We start from the raw sequence: 23,631 nt of genomic DNA, 5'->3' as shown, positions 1-23,631 counted from the left end.
GTTCAAGGCCTGAAATGAGTTTTTGAAAAGCCCCTTAATTTTGGCCTAACTCTGACCTGGGAAAAGCCAGTCTTAGCAAACTGATTCTTTTACTGGAAGGTCTTGTTTGCATTTCTTGGAGGAATGGGAGTGAACTGGGCTTGGAAGCACTGGAGAAAAGTGTAGTAAGGGCAAGACTGACTGTATATAGACGCCTACAATGATTAATAGTGATTCTTCTGATTTTAGAGGAGTTGAAATAACCTTACTGAATCTGAATATTGAAACTGGAGCAGCATTCTGAGGCAGCAATATCAGCCAGTGAGGGAATTTCACTCCAAAATGTGACAGGAAGAGACTGACTGGAATTATCCTGGTTCACAGCAGTCTCCAGCTGACTCACCAGGGGAATTTCTTTCAAGGGAGTTTGCACAACTGAGGAGAACAGAAAAGTGAAAGCTGGCACAGTGATCTATCTAGATGCTGAAATTCTCTCAAGACTTTACATTTATATACAGAAGTGATCTACCAGGTTACCTATCTAACTGCCCCACCATTTTTTGCCCCTCCTTTAGCAATCTCCATTGGAATGTGGGAGAGTTGGAATGTGAGTTGGAATATAAATAAAATAAATCTGCATAAATAAGTCACTCAGAAATAAAGCAGAGCGTAAGCTGTATCCTATCAGCTTCTCCAGAGGAAATGCCCATGAAATGGTGTGGTCTGTGGAGGTAATCCACATTCCCACAATAACTTCCCTTCCCAAGAGATGTGTAAACTTATAACCAGACTGCAGCTGTTTTGGCTTTCTCTTGCCTAAAAGTGGTAGAGCATGGTCTGGAGACTCTTCCAAGAACTACACCCAAATCTTGCTCTATGAGGAACCTCCAGTTAAACAGAAGGAAATGATGGGGCTCAGATCAGAGTATTTCTGCTTCTGCACTTGGCTGCAGGTCTTGGCAGCAAAGACTTCTGAAACCAAAGCTACAGAGAGCAAAGTATTTAGATGGCACCTGAATGGAGCTGTGCATTGAGTGCAGCTGTAGTCACCTCAGTTCTGCCCACACCTTGCTTGGGGTATAATCATTACAGGATTATCCTCCCTAGGTCTTGTTTCTAGTAACACATTTTTCATGTACTTACGTGTTTGTTTCATAGGGTTTTTCCATCGATGAACTACACAATCTATCAGTATGATCTATGCAAATCAGGTTGGCCAAAGGACAATTTGTCCAAAACTGACATCTGCTGAGTTATACGCAGTAGTGGCCAGCATTTTACAGCACCATTATTTCATTACATGTCTACTAGCACGCACAGGGACCCCTCCAACAGAAATACATGCAGATACATCATCGTATCTGAAAGGCAGTTTAAGATGTGATTCTCAGAGAGAAATGGAGCTAGTGGCTCTTCCCTGTAGCACTGGTCTCTACTCTGACTTCATTTCAACATGTGATGAAGTCCTCCTGCCACAAGGACAACTTACATTAGATCCCACTCTATTCTTTCCAATTCATAGCAAAGCAAAGCAGATGAAAAAAATAGATCATTAGATTAAGGTACTTTAAATGTACTCCATCTTCACTGAAATAATTTTCCACCGCTTTGCTGCTTTCACAGTCAATTCTTTCTTTTATTCTAAGCAACCAAATAGAATGTTACTGGTCTGACAAAGGAGCATCAAAAAGCTTTTGTTAAAATTTGCTGGACTCAAATGCTGATAAATCATCCATACCTGAAAAAGATTGGTGAGAAAAGGATAGATGAAAATTTTCTTCCCAGGTGACACAGGAAATTATGAGAGCTGGAAGCTTTTTGTACAATAAGATGGTTCAAATCTGGCCTCAGACTTGAATGCAAAAGGTCTAACATTAACTGTGGCTGTATTAGAATGCACTTTCTTTCCAGAAGACCAGTTGTTGACCACTTCTGGAAGGTGTTCAGGTCAGTTAAGATTAACACACAAAAAAGCATCACTACATCCCAGCTGTTTGGGGTTTTTTTTTTTCAGCAACAGGAATTTGACAACTGCCTTGTCAAACAGTTGTGCAAAAACTAAACTAAAATTAGGTACTGCTTACTTTGTGATATCCTGGATTGGAAGGTTGGTATGGAAATATTCCACAAAAGGAGTTTCTCCCACATTGAGAAGTAGCACATCGCAGTATCACCTGGTCCTAACAATTCTGTTTTCCTTAGCTGCTTCTTTTTGGCCCTACTATTCTGTACCTCTTCCAGACATGTCCTCTCCTGAAGCAACACTGAGCTTAGAGCATTTTTCTGGTGCTGCCTCTGGAGAAGGGCATAGCTTAGCCTTGGTCAGTAGCTCAGTGCTATGTGGCAGACAGCCCCATGGCTGGAGCACTCTGCAGTGAGTGCTGGAACACTCCCAGAGGTACCAGCAGCTACTAAGCAAGGAGATTTCTACTCATTTCCCAGCCTATGTGACTGTGAAATGTTCAGAGTCAACAAATGTAATTGGTGTAGGACCAGCAGACAAGACTGCAAGGTATCACCCTGTCAAAGTAGACATTTGTAAAGCTGTTGCAGTGTAGCATTGCTATGTGGTTCCTTAAGCTGCAGGTTTCTTTTAAAACTTTCACGAAGAACATTTGTTATCAAAACATATTTTATTTTTAATATGGTAGCTAGAGCACAGTAGATATCCCCAATTAATATCTCCATCTTCTCTTGCAGTCACAGAAAGTCATTTCATCTTGCTTCATCTGTCATTGTTTAGAGGCCAGAAAATTTTACTTCAAGGTTTGTGAGAAACTGATTTTTACAAAAAGAGAAATGTCTGACAGAACATTTCTGCAAACCTGGTACACTGCAAACAACTCTGTGGTTAACAGAGTTAGGAAAACTAGAACCATTTTACGTCATGTTGAACAGGTGGTGTTAAAATTCCTCTTCAGCTTGTTTGGAACGAGAATGTTTCAGTTCCAGCAGTCTCTTCACAGTATCAGCAACTGTACGCTCACCATGCACCTTGTTATCTCTGGTACGGATGTTAACTGTTCCACTTGCCTTTTCCTTTTCACCAACAACTAGGAACAACCAAGATACAGAAAGATAAAATTACCACTTAAAAATCTCTTCCCAATTGTTCCCTTAAAACGCTGTTATATTTAACAAAAATTCTAAAAACTTAGCAACTAACATACCCTCCCAGGTCTCTTAGTAGTTCCCCCTCCTAGGTATTCCAACTTAGGTCTGTAACAGCCAACAGCTGTGTTTAATCTCCTGTCACCCAACAGACTTCAGCATATTATAAATTTTCCTTACTCACATTTTTCTATGAGAAAAATGAATAAGCCCAGTTTTATATTAAAGAGAGTGAGGAAGTTAAAATGATAAATAAGCGTAATGCAAAAGCAAACATCAGAAACACAACCTGACCACAAATAACCAAGAACTATTAGTTGGCTTGTTCTTTACAAAAACAAGAAGACAGTCTAATAGCAAAGCCCAAAGGTTTGCTAATTAAACACTGACAGATTCCAAGATAATCTCTACATGCAGCATTACTAACATGAAGTTAATGTAATGTTCTTGCAGTTAGCTAAAGGATTGCATTTCTCTACTGAGTGCAGGTAGCTGCAGCTACCTAAAATCTCTTTTAAACAGCCTTTGAACTTACATCAGGTGAGAATTTTTTTTTCCTGGTACTTTCATCATTTGTTCGCAGTTTTTAAACTAAATCCACAATCAAAATTAACAACCTGACTGACAAGTGACATTGGTTTTAACATGTGTCTCCTCACCGCTGATCAGAAAACAGCAAAGGAATTTTTCTATAGCATCAATAACGCTTTGAGACACAAAACAGGCATCTTTTTCACTAAAAGCCATTCAGGCAAGGAATAAATCAGATGTACAGAAGAGACCATCTGAAATGGAGTCTCTGGAGGAGCAAAGTGAGCTAAAACACTACCACCTGCTCAGAAAACCTCACTGAAAAGGTAAGCCAGTATAAGATACAAGTGCACTATACATTACCCAGAATAAAGTTGTACTGGGCAAGCTGAGCATTTCTGATCTTCTTGTTCAGTGTGCACCCAGGATCTACATCAATATCCGCCATTAACCCAGCATCATGGAATTGTTGTCTGACCTAGGAGAAAACATGTTTAAACTGTTACAATAGTTCATCATCACAAAATATCCTAATTGTGACCTGTCAAGTTAAGCCAGTCAAGCTTATCTGACCTCTTTAAAACAAATGCACTATCATCAGCTTAAGCCTTGGAGATGAGCCTTGTTCAAAGTACAAAATGAGGTCTGCAATCATACACACTGGACTGCTAAGCATTGATGAAAACACCTCATGTTTAGGACTAGTATCTATTTCAATCTGATACTGTGAACGGCAGCAGAATGGTGAAGCTTTCAATTAAAAGCTGTTTGTAAATTTTTATGTATTAATTTTGCAGACTATTTAATATATCATGAGTTTGAAAGAAATACAAAAGAAAGTCTGACAGATGCCAAAGATGCAGAGAATTTTCATCTTTCTTAATGCTCTGCAAGATGGACACTGACAGAGAGAACTGGAACCTGAAGTGCCAAAACCTCACAAAGATAAGCATTTGATACTGGAATAACCAACATCTATTTCAGTTCCTCTTTAAAATCCATTTATATCTTCAGCAGCTTACTGTCACGTCAATAAACAAATGATACTTGCAAAAACCTAGAATAATTACTAATATTATTTGTCACAGGGAAATAGCAGCTAGGTGCTAAATACAGTATATCTGAAACAAACCAAACAACAAAACCAAAACCACATACTTCACCTTTTGAGCATATTCATCACAAGTTGGTCCCACTGGTACTACCATTACTTGCTGTGGAGACAGCCAGAGTGGCCTTCAATAATCAAGAAAAGAAAGTTAAAGAGCTTTTAATATTTTTCAGAATGGAAGAAGCTAGTAACAGGTGAGACTAAAATCTACAGAAGGGATCCATTAAGCCAGCAGCTTATTTTGGGTCCAGAGGCATTGACAGCCCCATATTAAAGTTACAGTTCACCCTCCAAAAAACTATAGAGTGTCTAAAAGAACTGCAGGATGGGCAAAAGTACTTTTTGACCTGAAGACTAGGGTTACATTTTACACACATAATTGAGTCACTAACTTCTTTACTAACAAACACTGGGAAAATATCTAACTTTTGAGTCTTGTCATCATAAGTGGGGTCACTATACTGCAGCAGGTAAAGGAAATTACCACCATAAACTCTTTGCTAGGCATCAAACCTGGAAGAGCAAGGTGAGAGATACACACCTTGTGTATGTTCAAGAATGGTACCACGTGCTACTGTATCTATTATAATTTCATATCTGAAGAAAGGGATTCAGAGAGAATTGCCTTGTGATACACCTATGGTATACCTAAGTAGCAAGCAAGTAGTATGAACTCTACTGACAGTTGCATGCTTAGAGCTAATTTATGTTTCATATAAAAGTGTTTGCTCAAACTAGAATCTACTTTTCAGTATTACCATTTGCCTCCATAGTTTTCAGTCAAAATCGCAATCATTCTCTCTACAGAGCCCAGGATAGCCCGGTGAATGATAACTGGCCTTGTCTTGTCGTTACCATCATGGCTGCAAATAAAGTTAGATAAACATATGAATAACAGAAAAGTTGAATTATATAGTAATTAAGAACATCAGCCCCTGTGCTTACCTGACAAAGGTGAGGTTAAATCTGATTGACAGTTGAAAGTCTAGCTGGATTGTAGCACACTGGTGGTAGCGTCCAATGGCATCTTTAATCTGAATGTCAATCTTATGAAACAGAAGAAGAAAGCTTTTACCAGAGTTTAAGATGAAGCATGCCACACCAAAAATAAATTCATGTTAAGATGGAAGTTTTCACTTACAGAGTACAGTGAAAGTATATGTGGGTTTAGACAACACACTTTATACTACATTATGATTTAAAATGACTTGTGTATTCTGATTCAAACAATGTCAGACCTAAAAACAGGGTGAGCATATGGAGACAAGTCACTTTAGAAGGAACTACAGTTAATATCTCAATAACATTTTTTGTGAGTTTGCTTGGTTTTTCACTGGACTTTCATGAGTCTTTTCACTGAGTAAACTCAGCAGCACATTAAGGGAAGGACGGCAGGTAAGGTTTTTGCTCCAAACTGAGCACTTGTTTCCAAAAATCCTGAACACAGGATGCACGTTGTATTGTAAAATAATCCACTTACCAATAGATCATATTAATAAATCACACATGGTCTTATTAAGAACTGTCTTTACTACAGATACCTAATCTATCTATTGCATCTGACACTTTTATCTTGATTACACTTTGGACTGAAGTTGGACAAGTAGACAACTAGAAAGCAGTCAATTTATATTATCAGGACCTCACTGATCTAGTGAATTCGGCCTCTTTCTTCAACTCTTTCCCAGCATGTCAATGTGTTTGATCAGTGTGTTAAATGCTGAAAGACAATGAAGTGCTGTTCTGAAGTCACTTGGCAAAATAGTAACTGTCAAAATAGTTCTGAACTCTGAAGCCAGAGTTTGTAACAGCTCAGCTACAATTAAAGAAATCAAAAAAGGTTGTAAATTACTTTTCTGATAGAAACTCAAACCATCCATTTACAGAACACAAAAAGTGCTCTATCCTGAACACGGAGCTTCTCTTCACAATGCAACTTTAAACAATTCACATTAAGACCAAGCCAAAAAGCTATACGTTTGCTTGCTTAACCTTAATCTTGGCTCCTAATACACTAAAGTAAATTAAGGTTAACAAAGGAAAGTGTTCCTGCAGCTATTTGCCTCCTTTCAAATGAGCTGAGGAAATTACTGAATCTTGTTTGCATTTCACATTATGAATGATAAGCTGTTACAGAACGTTCCACCTACAACCCATAAAATGAAATTGATTCAATCAGCATACAAAGACAAAAATCAGAACTAGTTTACTAGATGACTGAATACAAACGTAGATTAAATTTGTATCTATTAGGGAAGCATTTACAAGCAACACTGTAAGGTTTTTTGTCCTCATGCTCAAAGATATCAGAAAATTTCTAGAAATCTCTACTTCATCTGTACAGCTGAAGAAGCTCTTACAAAGACACAGAAACTATGCAAGGGTCTTTTTTAATACCAGAGCCCACCAGCAGTGCTAATAAGTCATGTTAGTAAAAGCAACATTTTTCAGAAATCTGTTTAATAAACTTAATTACAATTGGTTATTTATCCCCTTATTACTTTATTTTCCTAAATAGGAATATAGGCTTAGGATTTTCTTTTTGCTTGTATTCTACAGGATTATTGTATTACAATTCATTCACTGATCACCCAAATGAGCATTTCTAACACACCACAATGATCTAACAGTGCCACCTTCTGTTCATACTTCTCAATATACCAACTCCAATTTAAGCAGCAAATAAAGCTATGTAAAGGACAAGATCACAGAGAAACAACAGCAAAAAAACAAACAAACCCACACCTTCCTTCCTACTTCAGGCCTTTTACAATCTCTGTACCAGTCTGTCAGTTTAAGACTCCGTTTTGCTTTTTATCCTCCAGCCAAAACTGAACAGCACCAATGCTTCAGAAACACAGACTAACGCTGAAAAATTTAGCTGTAAAGTTACACCGGTAGGGAACATGCAAGACAGGTTGAAAGTAAAGGCTGTCTTTTTGACAAAGATGATGAATTAAAAAAAATAAGAGCAGCACCCCACTATTTTCTCTGTAAGATATGGGAAACAACGTATCTAACAGCAGTAACCATATATCTCTCCCATTTTTATTTCTTACATTCTTAATTTATTTTATTTTTTTTAACTCAAAGCACTTCAGGTGTTACTTAGACAAAGTCTTCGTTCTGGTCTGGTATTTGTCTGAAGCTGTCTATCACTCTGTATAAATACACGCCAAACACTTTTCTTTCCAAGAAATTCTATAGTTGTCATAGTTTTATAAAGACAAAGACTTCTGTGTTTCCTTCTGCCTGTCTGCTGTACCATGAAGAACAGTATTTGCATGCTATCACAACTGCTAAGATTACAGAAGCATAACTGGAAAGAAAGGAATTGTGAGACCTCTGTGTACATAATCTAAACAAAACTAAAACCCCAACCAGATAGAAGTCCATATCAACACACTCACCTTAGGTCCATAGAAAGCTCCATCACCAGGGTTCAACTCCCACTTCTCACCAAAGTCATTAAGGCTGTTCTCCAGTTGCTAGAGATAAAGAGTATATGTATTCAGTGTTTCTCACTTCTCACATCAGGTAAGCCTGCTGCTGCAGCCATCTAACACTACCAGACTCAGGTTTAAAAAAGTTCAGATTGAAACTAATGCATACATTTTTTAAGAGGCCAAACAAGCAGCATTAGATAAGGTACAACAACTTGTTAAGAAAGAGTTCATAAATATTGAGGGAGAATCCATCCCTGTTACTAACATCTGTTCATGCCCCATCTTATTTCCACCACTGCACCACCAAGGGCTAATGCTTTAATAATGAAAATGCTGGATTTTCTGGAAGATACCTCAAATCTTACCACGAGGGCTGTTACAATTAGTTCTTTTCATCCTTTTCCCCTCCTCCCTCCCTCCCTCCCACTATTTACTTATCAAAAACGCAGAAGAGAAAGGAGAAGACAATTTGATTCTGACATGGAAATCGCTTCTGTATGGAGAGCATACTGTCCATACACAGCATATTATGAAAGCTATTTTATTATGCAGCCAGAACTGAAGACAGTTATTAAGATATATTTCTTATGTACATCTACCACACTACCTCCCAGAAAGGCAATATGCCCTTATGAAACTTGCAGCTGCAGCCTTGCTTTCATACAGAAAGGTAATGAAATTACTGTTTACCTTCTCAGCTCGATTCCACACTTCAATATCTCCCAGATACTTTTCAGGACGAGTAGAGAGATTCAGTTTAAAGGAAAACCCAAAGACATCGTAAACAGCACGCAAGAACTGTAGACAACTCTTTATCTCCTCTTCTATCTACATAAGAATGGAAATACAGTCTGAACTATTGGAAATTCAGCAAATCTGATTTTAACACTCAATTTCATTTAACAGCAGACCGTACCTGTTCCACAGAACAAAAGATGTGAGCATCATCCTGCTGGAACCGACGTACTCTAGTGAGTCCTGTAAGAGCTCCTGATAGTTCATTTCGATGTAGGACACCAAAATCAGCCAACCGTAATGGCAGCTCACGCCATGATCTTGGACGATGATCAAACATAAGGCTGAAGGAAAAGTTCATTACTTGAAACTCATCCAGAAACAAAATTCTGCAAAGAACTGCCAACAGGAAGCAGCCAGCACTTAAGCAAATGCCCACACTGCTAGAGATGTCATCTGAATTCAACAGTCACTTATATCTAGTTTTTTTTCCCAGGAAAATAAATCAGATGTTCTTACACGGGCAGGAGGATTCCTCCACCTCACACACTGATAGTAGCAACTCCTGAAGTGAGCACTGAAGCCTGGGTGGCTACACTGCCACAAAACAGGCAGTACCCTGGTAGCCGGTTTGGCTACATAGATTTTGCAGCATGAAGGTAAGGTTCAATTCTGAAACAAAATCACAGTAATGACAGAAAGAAAAAGAAAAAAAGAAAAAACAAGACATCTCTTGGGGTCCCTGTAGAGAGAGCTCACAGATAACAGGACTCATAATACTCCTGACAAGGATTTTTGTTGTGTTTGTTTGTTTGTTTATCAACAGAAAATCTAATCCAAAGATCATGTGCATTTACCAGTGTCCTGGACAGTTCATAGGCTTCAGAGCAAATATTTCTTTCTCCACTTCAAAGGAAAACATGTTTTCACTGTAATGCTGCCAGTGCCCTGAAGTCATCCATAGTTTACTGTTGTAAATATTCGGAGTGACAACCTCTTGGAATCCACGTTTTCGATACTCACTCTAAAATAAACCCAGTACATAAAATAATCAATAAGCAAGCGAAGACAATGGTACTCAGGCTTTGCTCTGTAGCCATGAAAATAGAGTCCATCACTAAAGAAAAAGGAAGAAAAAAAAAAGAAGAAAAAAAAAAAGAAAACAAGCTGGAGTTGGTAGCACACCTCCCTTCCATCAAAAATTTCTCTGTAGTAAGCAAGAAGAACAAGTTCCTTCCAACCAAGCAAAGCAGCAGTCTCTAATTACTCCATGACACTTGGTAGTACACTACAGCCCAAATGTCTAATAATAAGACACAGAGATATTTACATTTTGCAACAGGTAGGTCAGGATTTTTTCCTCATTTTTCAAATAATTAGCTCAGCAAGTCCAAGTCTAACACTTATTAAATAAAATCAACAAGGATCAGTGAAACAACAGTAGAGTGAGCTTAGCTCTACTATGGGTGGCCATTATCACTATTTTAACTGCAGTGATAAAAATATAACTTGGCAGACATTGTTAAACCACCAGTTGTAAGAAACCAGGTTCCTTCAGTTCCACAGCTTATGTGCTAGGAGCTTTAACATCCCTTCATTTCAAGACAATTCATGCTGTTACACTGTTGTACGCAGAATACTTTTATGTAGTTTTTCTAAAATTTAAGCACTTCCTTCCATAAGACAATTTCCAAAGACATTACTTACCCGGATGAATTCAATTAAGGTATTATATATGTAAGCTCCTTTTGGTAAGAAAAAACAGCTACCAGGGCTGAGCTCATGAAAGAAAAACAGCTCTTGATCCTGCAGAAAAATATTGGAAAAACTTAGTACTTGTACAGCCTTTTTTTTTTCTCAATAAACATTCACAAATGAATTACTACTGTGTGGGCACCACCTAGGTTTAAAATAAAATAAAATGAAAATCAGTAACAACAGACCAGTTGCATTTCATTAATACTTGCAACCCCATCAGTATCCACATGGGAAGGTAACTGTTTAATTATCAGTACTCCAAAAACTCAGGTTTATGTGCAATTCCTAACTGCATGCACACAGCACCCTGGCTGACAAACAATAATTGAATAATTAGAGTCCTGCAGAAGCAAATATTAATTATATATGTGGGCTATAGTTGGCTAATGTTGTGAGAATCTAAGCACAGACTTCAAGACATTATATAGCATATTCTGCAATTTTTCCTGAAGTCCAAGCAGTAGACCTTTTAATAGCATTCAAAGCTACATATATATATATATACACATACATATATATATATAGATATAGATATATACACACACACATACATACATATACATACATATATATATATATATAAAATGTTTGTAAAACACATTACCACACAGAATGCCTCACCCGTCCAATTTTTCTATGATCTCTGTTTTTAGCCTCCTCCTGGAATTTTTCCCATTCCTTCAACATTTTTGCATCTGGGAATGAAATTCCATAGATTCTCTGGAGAGATTCCATATCAGCCTTGCCTTCCCAGTAGGTAGATGAATTCTGTGCATGAAAAATAAGTGAAACAGTGAATAAATAAAAGAGCCTGCATGTTTCATTGCTCCCGTCTGTTGTAAAAGGCACACATAGTAATTTAACAAACTGCTGTTAAATAAAATAACTATGGCACGAATAGAGTTTTAATCATAAAAACACAGCGCTGTTGAAAAAAATGCACAAAGAGAGCTAAATTGTAAAAATTGGTTTCAAGTTCTACACAGTCCTTTTCTTCCTCAAGTCTACTATCTCTCTCGGGAGCCATCCTGTTTCATCTGTCCTGTACAATGAGCTATAACCATCAGCTGAGCCTGAGCTAAAACAAGAACTAAGCCACATCCACTTCCCAAAATGTGCTGGAAATGATGTCCCTGGCCATCTATTTGGTCTTCACATCACTTAAATACCATTCCTACAGCACACAATCCTTTGCCAGTTGATTAAATTGAGTTTACAGCCAGGTTTTCCACTTCATGTTATGTTCTTGGATAATCCTCTGCTGTATTGCCCAAACACACTAACACATTGTCAATGAACACATTTGCCTAGGATAGTTTCAGCTCCTACCTTATGAATTTTTATGCTCTTTATCTTGCCAGTATGTCTAACATGAGGTCCTCTGCATAAATCTATCAAGGGACCACATCTAAAAATAGAAAAAAGATTTGTTTAATATACTTTGTTGTAGCAAATTATACCAAATAATATTAATTATACATAGTTACCTGTATACCGTTGTAGTTGGAGTATTGACCTTCTCATTCAGGATGCGACACTTGAATTTGTTATACTGAGAAGAAGAACACCATACACATGTTAACTTCTTGTAATGCAGTAGAGCTGACCAGCAGTTTAAGCTTTCTGCAAACTTGATGCTACAGTACATCAAAAGACACTTTGCTGTATAGCATGGTGCTCCAGTTGAACAAAGTACCACGCCATACCTGAGGAATCTGATCCAACTTCAGTAATGACATTGCCCTGAGCACAAGAGTGGGCTTAAGACCTATTAAGGCCTCTTCCACTCTAAATAACATTGATACTCTTTAGCATCTTAATAGAGAAAACTAAGTAACATCTATCTGAACAACACCAGGGAATTGTTTACAGCTAGTTACAAAAGAAAAAGATGAGATTTTATTCTTGCTTGAACTTTCCCAGATTACCTCATTCTTAAAAAAATACTTCATGACGCTTTCTGAATACACTAGCATATACAGTTTAGTATCAGCACAGGATTTTACCATGGCCAGCATAATACAACTGCACATTTGCAAACTTACATCTGTGGGAAATAAATTAAGAATGCCAATTCAAACAAATTGCCAAGGTCACAGAGACCTACAATTCTCACAGCTGGAGAGAAATCTAATGCATTTCTAAGAATCTAAATGATACATTTGCTTATTTATTTATTTATTAGGTTAAATATCACAAGTGAGTTTGTAAAAATACATTTATGAAAGCTATTTTGAAAGACCTTCCTCTATCACTAGCAGAAAATATGGCTGAAGTTACAAATACTTAGAGTGTATGAGCACGGTGTGATAACAACACTCAAGTACCTACCTTAAACATTTCAAGTAGTGTTTCCTTCTTAACTTCCAGTCTTTCAAAGGGTTGCTTTTCCTTCATGATCTTTTTGCACAATGTTTCCAAAGCAGAGAAGTCATTACTTGATACACCCCTAAAACAAACACACAGAAGAGCACATCATTCTCACTTGCACTTTCTCATCTGGTTGCAAGTAACACAAACTTTGATATAACTGCTGCCTCACTCAACTGCTAAAAAAGAAAAAACATAAAACCTACCCATCTTCAAGGAACATGTCGTAATAAAATCCATTTTCTATTGGTGGTCCATAGCACAAACATCCACCATAGATTCTCTCCATAGCCTCACCCATTATGTGAGCACTTGAGTGCCAGTATACCTAATGGAAGTCAAAAAACAAAAAAAAAGGAAAAAAAAGAGTGGCATGGGGGGTAAGTCCAAATATGCACAACACATTTCTGAGTATTTTAAATAAAACCTTTTCTGAATACTTGCTTCCCAGGGTACTTCATACAGACCCCACATTATAGCAGCCTTCAGAACAGTAACGAGTGGCCCAGAAATGCTCCTATGCTAATCTCCAGTATTTCCAAAAAGTAATACTGGATTTTATTTTACTTTACATTTTTTCAGTCTGGAAAATTAGCTTTGTCTAGAAGCCAGGAAATTAATCCAACATCTTTTTTTCTATCAATTTCAATGGATTGGCTCTGCTGACACAGCATAAACATAAAGGTGTGCTTGCAACATAAGGCCATAGTCCAATAAACAATTAAAGTTTGGGAAGTCTTGCACTGATATCGAACAGTTTAAAGCTAAAACCCACTCTTTATCTTGTAGTGCACCTGAAGGGTTAGTAAATTAAAGATAAACCTTTAAGATTTAACTCTGCTTTTATGTGCTCAAATCAGGGAACATCAGTATTACAGAAGTCATCATTAAGGTGGTATGAAAATCCTATGTTTGAATGCAAGGTCTCTGCTGTAATGTATCTGCAGCTACTTACATCAAATAACTTTTTCCAAAAGACAGAATTTACTGGGTATCTACACTTAAAAGAATGAATAGCCAAAGCAAATAGGTACTTCAGTATATTTAAAAATAAATAAATACAAGAGCAACTTACTCAGCACACTGATATTCATACTAGCAATTCTGTACTCATCACTGCTTGTGCAGTCAGTGCTAAACTGGATGGTTCAGAAGACTTACTTAACATTAAGGCTGCAAATATTACACACTTTGCCTAACTACATCAACAGTTAGCATACTTCATAATGAATGCACAGCAGAATATACATTACCTGCGTGTCCTAAGGAACCATTACGAAAATGGAGATGTACATACACTGCATATCTTTTTCCTTCTCTCTTCCCTTGAGCACAGTTATGATGCTAGTACCTGCTGGAGGCTAGGTTTAATGCAAATCGAAAAGCAAACAAATTTCAGTTAGCAGACACTCACTGCTTGAGCCTCTTCATCCTCAAACTTGAGTAGCTCCAAGGTGCAGTCCTCCTCCAAAGGACGGTCTAGATCCCAAACCATCTTATTCACTTTAGCAATAACAGTGTTGTCAGCTAAGCCTTGACTGGAAAAAAAAAAAAAAAAAAAAAGAAAAAAAAAACAAAAAAAACATAGTATTATTATTGTTTAAAATCAAGAAACAGAAATACCCAAAATTTGCTCTACCATGTTGCAAATGACTTCTTAGGAGTGCTCTGAGTGGGCATAATGCTGCAAATAAATTTCAAAGGAAGAGCAGTTTAGCCAGTCCTGAGCATTTAGGAAATGACATGCAAGAGGAAAGCTGTACTGCTTATTAGACATTCATACATATCTGACTACCTCAAAGTGCTTAGCACTTAGTCAGATTATCTGACTACAAAATCCTACTGCAATAAGAGACAGAGCTTCTATTTAAAAAATGATCAAATACTGTTTCTAATGCAGTCATTCTACAGTCACACTTCTTCTAGGGAAAAAGACTTTCCTTGATTCCAATGACTAAGTATTAAAGCATTAATTAACAATAAAATAATGGTATTTCACCTCTAGGAATCACACAGTTTTCATAATTTTGACTACAAGTGTCCAGTGTGCATTGTTCAAATTCACCCCACAAGATATGGGAGTCACCTGGAGATGTGCTCTTTCTGATAGGTACTCTCCCATGCCAATAAAAGTCAGTTAAGCAAAATACATTTCTAATGTTAGCTGACTCTAAGAGCCAACTGAAGCATCACACAAATGATCTTACCTACAGAAGCTGATCTTGCATTTGCTAACGTTAATGATCACAGCCACAACTTGCAGATGTGGATCAGCCTAAAAATTACTAAGTATATAATAGAATAGAATCATACCTAATTCCACAAGCAATTTGATAAGGTGTTGTCTTCCAGGACTCAGCATCAACCAGCTTGCCATCAGGTAATGTAACTTTAATGGGTTTACTATCATTAGCAGCTCGTTCTGCAAGAAGTGCATCATGCTCAGCTTTAAGTTTATTGTACATCTCTAAACGCTCATTGATAAATGCAGGCCAAGGATTCAGCTAAACATGAAAAATAAAAGCACATTCAACATATTAACACCACGCAATGTCAAGAATGTGAACAGAATGCATATTCTTTTCACAAAGGCCTATGTGACTGTCTACAGCTATGTGTGTGCTATGACTTAACAGCCAACTATTACAATTATATAGTAACATTATACACACCAATGTGCATCTGTTTAATACGTCTACAAGATACATTAATGAACTACTGGATAGTTTGTTAACCTTGTGCTCAAACTTGTAGTAAATGCTGCCTTAATACAGAACACAAGGAACAAAACAGTTTGAAGAGGTTGTTGAGCACATCCTGCACTGACGTCAGGCTGTCAGCGCAGGCACTGAGGTGCAGATGGCTGCCAGGTCAGAGCAGTCCAGCAGCTCTGTGCCTATTGTGTACTCACACCAACCACAAACACAGAAACGACACAGCATCTCTGATGGGCCTTCATCGCCCCACAGACCTGTTACCTATCTCCTGCTGATGCACAGTGGGCTGCATTATGAAGCAGCACCTAGAGAAATCAGAGCTGCTCTCCCATGACAACAGGATAACCTGCTGTCAAGAGCAACACAGCCACTTCTGCATCAGCAAATAAATAAACCAGAGGGATGGCGTGCAGCAAAGTCAGCAGCACACACAACTACACCTTCCAACACCCCGTGGCCTGACAGCTGCTCACCTCCACGCGCCCTCCATCGCCGGACGCTTCTTTCATTTTCTTCTTCCCGCAGTCCGCCTTTTTGTCTCCCACAGCGTTTACCTACACCGGGGAACACACACAACTCCTCACCGTCCAACAGATGCTTGCACTCTATCCCCAACCCCACAAGTCGGAGCACGGCCCTGCCAAGCCCGCCCAGTTCTCTTAGTACGGAGCCAATCCCACCAGGCTCATAGGGAAAGAACTGCCTGCCCTCCCCGGCCCTGCTGCCCCTACACACAACCCCCAGGCTCCATGAGCGAGAGCAGAGCCCCTCGCCACCCGCCCCATCGCGGCTTAAGGCCCACCTGCCCGTCAGCGCTCGCCATGGCTGCAATGTGGAAGGGGCGGCTGCGAAAGGCTGAGAACGAAGCGGCGCAGGCGCGTCCCGGACAACGAAGCTGATGCAACCGGGGGCGGATTCACCGAGCCGAGCCAATGGGGCCGAGCCGAGTCGAGCCGGGAACGGAGCTGAGGCGGGACCGAGTGGTCACGATGGCTCCGGGCGGCGGAAGGGGGAGGCGGTCCTGGCAGTGGCCATGAGGGCAGGGAGCGGGGCGGGCTCTCATCGCCAGTGTCTGAGCGGCCTTGCTGTGTTGACTAGTCGGGGCCTGCACGGTTCGGCTGCTTTGGAGTCACATTCTGTCTCTAATCCCCTTATCTCAGCCACAGAGTCCGCTAAGGATGAATTAACCAATTAATAGTGTTGTTTTCTGTATAAAAATAAACAGTACTTTCATTTAGAAAAAAATGTCGAAAGACTCAACATGAGCCAGCAGTGCGCTCTGGCAGCAAATGGGATCCTGGGCTCCATCAGGAGAGGGGTGGTCAGCAGGGATAGGGAGGTGATTGTCCCTCTCTACTCGGCTCTTGTGAGGCCCCATCTGTTGTACTGTGTCCAGGTGTGGAGCCCTCAGTACAAGAAAGACATAGAGATTTTGGAAAGGGTCCAGAGGAGGCACAGGAAGATGATCAGGGGGCTGGAGCACCTCCCCTATGAGGACAGGCTGAGGGAGTTGGGTTTGTTCAGCCTGGAGAAGAGAAGGTTGTGGGGTGACCTCATTGCAGCCTTTCAGTACCTGAAGGGAACTTACTCCCAGGAGGGGAGTAAACTCTTGGAAAGGGCTGACAATAGCAGGACGAGGGAAATGGTTTTAAGTTAAAAGAGGGAAGATTTAGGTTGGATGTTAGGGGGAAGTTCTTCACTAGGAGAGTGGTTAGGCCCTGGAACGGGCTGCCCAGGGAGGTTGTGGATGCCCCGTCCTTGGGGGTGTTCAGGGCCAGGTTGGACAGGGCCCTGGGCAACCTGATCTAGTAAAGGTGTATGTTTGGTGGCCCTGCTAGGCAGGGGGCTTGGAACTACATGATCCTTGAGGTCCCTTCCAACCCGGGTCATTCTGTGATTCTCTGATTCTGTGGGTGCTTGGTGCGTTCTCATGGCCGTGGGCTCCTGGAGTTCCTCCTGTTGAAGGCCCTTAGGTTTGTCTGGTAAACTCAGCCAGCAGTCAAGTGACCTGGTATAAGGAAGAGATTTGTTACAAAATTCTGCACTTCAAGGAAATTCTTGTGCAGTTCTTATTGGAAGAGATCTCGGAAGAGTCAACATCAGAGGTCAGGAATACAGCCCCATCCACTGGGTGCCTGACATCCCTTCTGCCTCCTGGTGTACACAGGCATGCATAGGGTGGTTCCCCTTAATCTGCAACAGTGCTTTGGGATTTGGGAGTGTTTAATTCAGCCAAAATATTCCTAAATGAATGTCAGAGCACCTCGGAGTCTTCAGCCTCTGGTGCTCTGAGGTGCTTTGAGGAAAAGGGTGAGAATAGTTAGGTAGTTTTGTATGGTTTTCTGTTGATATATGTGAGAGGCAGTTTAGAGAACATCACCGCGTTGTTTGACCACAAATATTTTAAAAGGTAAAAAAGGAGAGTGTATTAAATATGTGATAAAAAGACAAAAACAAGTCTATTAAATACACCTGAATAATTTATTTGCCGTCTAAAAGTAAAATATCAACAGAATAAAGATTGGAAAAAACTTCCTTTCACACCTTCAACTAATGATAAAGGTGTCTTGCAGCAACACAGTATAATAATACAAATATATATATATTTTTTTAAATACTAATTTTTAGATTTGCTGTGTCTTCTAAAATACTTTTTGTGTTTTGAATTCCAGATGGCTAAGGGAGAACACACTGTAAAGCTTACGAGTGAATTATCTTACAGAAACCTGCGCTGATACTGCTAAAGAAATGACAAAGAATAATTAAAACATTTGGAAAGTGGTTGGAAGAGCCGCAGGAAAACTGTGTCTTTTGCCAGAAGATGGCAGCAGTGAAACACGCCGAGTTGACTGGAAAAAGGAATTGCAGAGTATATCGTGTTCTTAACTTTTGATATCAGATGATGAGATTTAGGGCATAAGACAAACAAACAAAAAACTTACTGGTGAGTGTTTTCCTGGCTCTACTCTTAAGCAGCATAATTAAATATATGTTTTTGAACTCACCTAGGTTCAAAGCCAGTGAAATTATTTAAATGTGCTTTAATGATTATCACCAAGTGAATGTTTGGATGTATTTGCTTATTTTGAAATCTGTTGGAAGACAGCATTGGAGAGTTAGATTGGAATTAGAATTTGGTTTCTTTTTTGTTTAGGAGAACTAAAAATAGGTATAGAAGTGCTGAAATATAGAAATGGCCACCTGTTTACATCAAGGATTTAAAATATGTTATTAGAATCAAGGTCTAGTGAACTGCCAGAAGCCCACATCAAGGGAAGAGACATCAGCTCCTATTAAAAAATAATGCAGACAGCCTTTGCCCTTTGGTATTTGTTCAACATTAATGGCTTTATTCTCAAAATAAAATTGTTATATTTTTAGGAGGATAAGATAAATGACTTGTCTCATGCAATGAAATGACCCAGTTTCATTCTGACTCTATCTGGGACAGCTTCACTTACAAGTCATAGCAGTATGTATTCCGTAGGGTACCAGAGGATTTGCCTAAGCCTTCTAACCATCATATTTCTCCCAGAAGAGACGCTACTTCACTCTTGCTATGGAGCAGATCAGTTCTAATAGCAGCAGTCCCCATGCTGTCTGTAGAATGGGAGCATACTCTGTGCAGTGGCAGCTTATACTATCACTGTCTGAGTGCAGGTCTTCAGTTTTCCTGCTTGCCTCGTTCATACCTGCTGCTATGAGGATAATGCATTCAAATTGCTCAGTGCTGAGGGAATATTCAGGTTCAGTTTGTTATCTACCACCAATAGCTTTTCTTGTTTTTGTTTTTTTAAATTAAAGTAACAGCATAGGTTGTGTTTGATCAAATGTGGGAGATATCCAGTTTCTTTGTTCATGGTTACATATGCTAAGATCATAGGTTAAAAATTTTTGGTGAAACTAAAAACCAAGGTTCATTCCTTGATGCTGCATCAAAAGACTCCTACTAGGATTAGTTAGGCTTCTTAAAAATGTGGGACAGTGGGTGATATTTTTTTTTTTCTTGAATAAAATCTATAGCCTCCTGCCTCTTAGTAACAAACATGCCAGTGGTAATTCATGTATCAAGTTTCCTTTATACTTTAGAATTAACCCTGCTTCACTTGGCTGAAAAGTTCTAGCTTACTTACAGTTAAGTCAACAATATGTTGTTATCTCACAGCATGAAAAGTCATCAGTCTTCGCTCAAAGCCAGATCTTTCCTATGTAATTTCCATAGAAATTATGCATGTCACTTTGAGGGGGGCATATTATTAACCCAAGTGGCATAGTCAGGATTAAGACACTTTTCCAAGCTTCTGCATTTACAATAAAAAGTCCTCTTTACATTATCACTAAAAAGATTTGCACTTTAAAGTGTTAAAAAAAAAGCAAACACCACAGATGTTATGAGTTGTGAGATGAAGATTCAGAGCTCCTACCTTCCATTCCTTGTTTAGTTAAGATAAGATTTTGAGGCAATATTTAAAAAGGGAAATAACATGTTAGTATTGTTGCATACTTGGGAGAAGAAATGACAAACTGCAGAGATTAAAATCACATTTTTAACTGTCCTTAATTGCACCTTAGGCTATTGCAATGAATGATGTTAAAAATCCAACTGGTAACTTTTTTCCCATACTCCCGACTCTTGGATGTGTTCTTGTTTTTTGCTGCTAATTTAAAGTAGCTTTTACAGTTAATGAGTATCATCAAGCAATTCTACTAGAATAGCATCCTTTTGACTATATATGGAATTTTCCAGAATTGAAAATCTTATATGATGATATATTTTATTTCTAACAGAAGATTTCTTACCATCATCATTCATTTTATTGTGTATTTCAGAATTAAAAGTCTGAAAGTGTGCTTTATTTCATATACATATATGCATATTTTATTAATATTTTTTATAATAAAGGAATTCCAATTTCTGAGGAGCTTCTTTTCCCCATAGATTTTAATGACATCTTTTTTTCCTAAGAATAATATTTTGTGATCCCATAACAGCAGACCATACTTACACGATATCTGTGCAATGAAAAGTTAAATGTCATAATATATATAATAAAAAATAATAGACATAATCAGTCACCCTGTTGTAATTTGCATGTTGTGAAGACCATTCTGTTTCTTTGCCTCCTGTATGAGCAGAGCCTTCCACACCATGGCACAGGTGACATGACACACAAAGGCATTTCCTTTGTAACATGATAAGAAGGAAGAAATGCATTTTCAGAGCCATTCACACAGTACAATCCATAAACATCCATTTTCCATGTACAATTTCTAAATCAGGCAATCTCTTCATAGCACTGGAAGTGATTTGCAAATACCAAAGAAAAGGGAATACTTGCTTTAACTTCTCTGGCACGTTCTCTCAGATAGTTCTGGGGAGAAATGGCAGGTAATGTAGGGAAATAAGTTGTTGCATTTTAGGTTGTTTGGTTTTTTTTCCCTTTGATCATATTTTCCATTGCAGTTAGGATACATCTTCACACATTTTCAGTATCGTTTATTTTATTGGCCAAGTATGTTCCTAGTTTTGCTTTTTAGGCATGACCCAAATGTTCTGGTGATTTTCTCATGAACATCCTTTTTTAATGATGGATGGACACATCCATCATTTTTTCATGGACACATCCCAATAATATTGTTTCAATTCAAAACGCTGAAGATGATCCAAATGAGGCCATCTTCTACTGTGAATGAAACCTCTCTTGATGAGTCATGTAAAGGCATTTTTCTTTGTATCCTTACTATTCATCATCTTAGTAAAATAATCTAAACTGGTAAATGATTTCAAGATTTTATAACTACCGAGATGGAGAATATTTTCCTTATTTTATGGGAACTACCAGAAGTTGGATATTTGAGGTATTCACTGTTAGATAAGGGGAAGAAGATACTCTGAGAGGAGTTTAAAATTTGATTTATTCACAATCCACCTGGAAAAATGAAAAGAGGTGTCTTGGCAATAGTATTCAACAGAAGAAGCAGCTGATCACTATCTATAAATCATCAGTTCCATTTGGAAGGAGCGTAACATCTTTTTACAGTCTTTTCTTTTCTAGACTAAGCAAACTTAACTTTTGACCCTGTCTCACAAGACATGGTTCCTGACTCTTGTTCTTCCCTTCTGAACTCTCGTGTTTATCTGTGTTTCTCTCATATCAGTGCTCCAAGAGAGCAGAGAGGACTATTGCTCATACCTGTCATGAAGCACTTCTGATAATTTAACAGCATCATATCCTTCACTAACTTTCAGTTAATTGTCAGCCCAGTATTCATCTGGGTATGTTCACAAACTCCTAACATGTACCCCTTCCTTATACAACCTCATGACTTTTTGGACTAGAACCAGGAGAGAATGTACATGAAATTTGGGCAGCCTGATCTCATGGGTGGCAACCAGCCCACAACAGGGATTGAAGCTGGATAGGCTTTAAGGTCTCTTCCAATTCAAGTCATTCTATGGTCCTATTATTCTTTGATTGTCAAGGCTATCTGCACTTCTCATTTCTCTCATGTCTCTCTGATCTTTCCCCATTTGTCATGATTGTGGCCCTGTCTTCAAGTGAATCTACCATATCCAAAGCTGCACAAGGAAAGCACTACATTGTTTGCTGTATATGGTACATACTTGGGTAGCCTGTGCTGGTAGGCCCTATACTTAAAGTTTTTCTTTCATAAAAATAGTATTGTCCATTACCTCTTTAGACAATGGTACTGTTTAATGTTGACTTCGAGGGTAAACCACAGGAGAAAGACAGTAAAAAGAGTTATTGTCTGTGTAAATGTTTATATTCTCTTCTAGATCACCATCGTCAGAGCACCATATGCCATCTTGGGTGCAGCTGCCTTGGGGTAAGAAATTTGTTTTTACTCAACTGGAACTGATCACTTCACTAGAAATTATCATCCTATCCACAACCCTTGGCCTTTCTTCATATGAAGCTGCTCCCTAGCCTGGTTCTGTCAAATGGCCTAGAAGCATATTTTAAACTCAAATCAAACTGACACAGGGGGGTAGGTAGCAATTATTATACCTGCCATTGTCCTGGCATGTCTAGTAGGGCAGTAAACTCTGGCAGAACTAGTTAGCCAATTAAGGGCTGGATAACAGTACTCAAAGAGCTGTATTTCATTCAGACCATCTGGTTCCAGTATAGATATAACATTAAGTCTTTTTTCTTGTTATTGCTATGGCATACAAACCCTAGAACAGTCACACTTCAGCTGCAAATTACATTATGCTTTTTTTCTGTGCTGTTTGTAGAGGCTATCTATAGTATGCTGATACAAATGTGAAACTTGTGTTATAGAGCTGGCCTTTATGTAAGTTGTTCCTTCTTTATCATCTGCTTACACTATTCCAGCTTCTGTGACCTGCCATCTGTTCCTGACAGTGTTGGGCGTTGCATAGCACTCCTTGCTATGAAGGACCAACAGAAGCTTCTGACTGTTCTTTGAGACAACACCAAAGAGACTTCACTTTTGGTCCTATATATAGAATAATCCTTCTATTCAGCGTAGTTCCCTAATGAAAATAACATACCTATTTTACTGATTCAGCTTTAGCAGCTGACCATAGCTGGCCTATGCTAAGACTACGCAGCCTAATTTTTGAAAATCCAGAGATTATTTGGGTGTCTGTCTGTGCTTATTCCTTACATAGATACTTTTTCTGTAATCATGAGATATTCAGTATCTTTGAGGGATATCAAGAGCTGAAATCGTTGTTCTCAGTCTTCAGACACACAAGATGAATTTTGTCCTATGCAGGGTCTTAAAATTTTCAGTCTTTGGATACACTGTTTGCTGGTTGTTTAGTATAGGATTCACATCTGTGGAGTATCTTGCAAATATTAGCAGGTGTACTGGACCACAT

General features: G+C 38.7%; 1 protein-coding gene across 1 annotated transcript; it reads right to left on the bottom strand.

The window, feature by feature from the left end:
* Positions 1–2,593: 2,593 nt before the first annotated feature.
* TARS1 (threonyl-tRNA synthetase 1) lies at positions 2,594–16,836 on the bottom strand. Its single transcript, XM_015848412.2, is given in 21 exon segments — positions 2,594–3,032; positions 3,985–4,099; positions 4,785–4,857; positions 5,491–5,595; positions 5,678–5,778; positions 8,143–8,220; positions 8,869–9,006; positions 9,095–9,257; positions 9,771–9,937; positions 10,621–10,719; positions 11,293–11,439; positions 12,001–12,079; positions 12,159–12,223; positions 13,003–13,120; positions 13,248–13,369; positions 14,456–14,579; positions 15,355–15,545; positions 16,232–16,312; positions 16,561–16,617; positions 16,619–16,722; positions 16,725–16,836. Coding segments are annotated over 21 exon segments (2,373 nt in total). The 5' UTR covers positions 16,822–16,836; the 3' UTR covers positions 2,594–2,883.
* Between the last annotated feature and the right edge of the window lie 6,795 nt (positions 16,837–23,631).

The sequence above is a fragment of the Coturnix japonica genome, chromosome Z (assembly GCF_001577835.2).
Source record: "Coturnix japonica isolate 7356 chromosome Z, Coturnix japonica 2.1, whole genome shotgun sequence".
Taxonomy (NCBI): domain Eukaryota; kingdom Metazoa; phylum Chordata; class Aves; order Galliformes; family Phasianidae; genus Coturnix; species Coturnix japonica.
The sequence above is the reverse complement of the archived record's forward strand: the minus strand, read 5'-3'. Positions and strand labels throughout refer to the sequence as shown.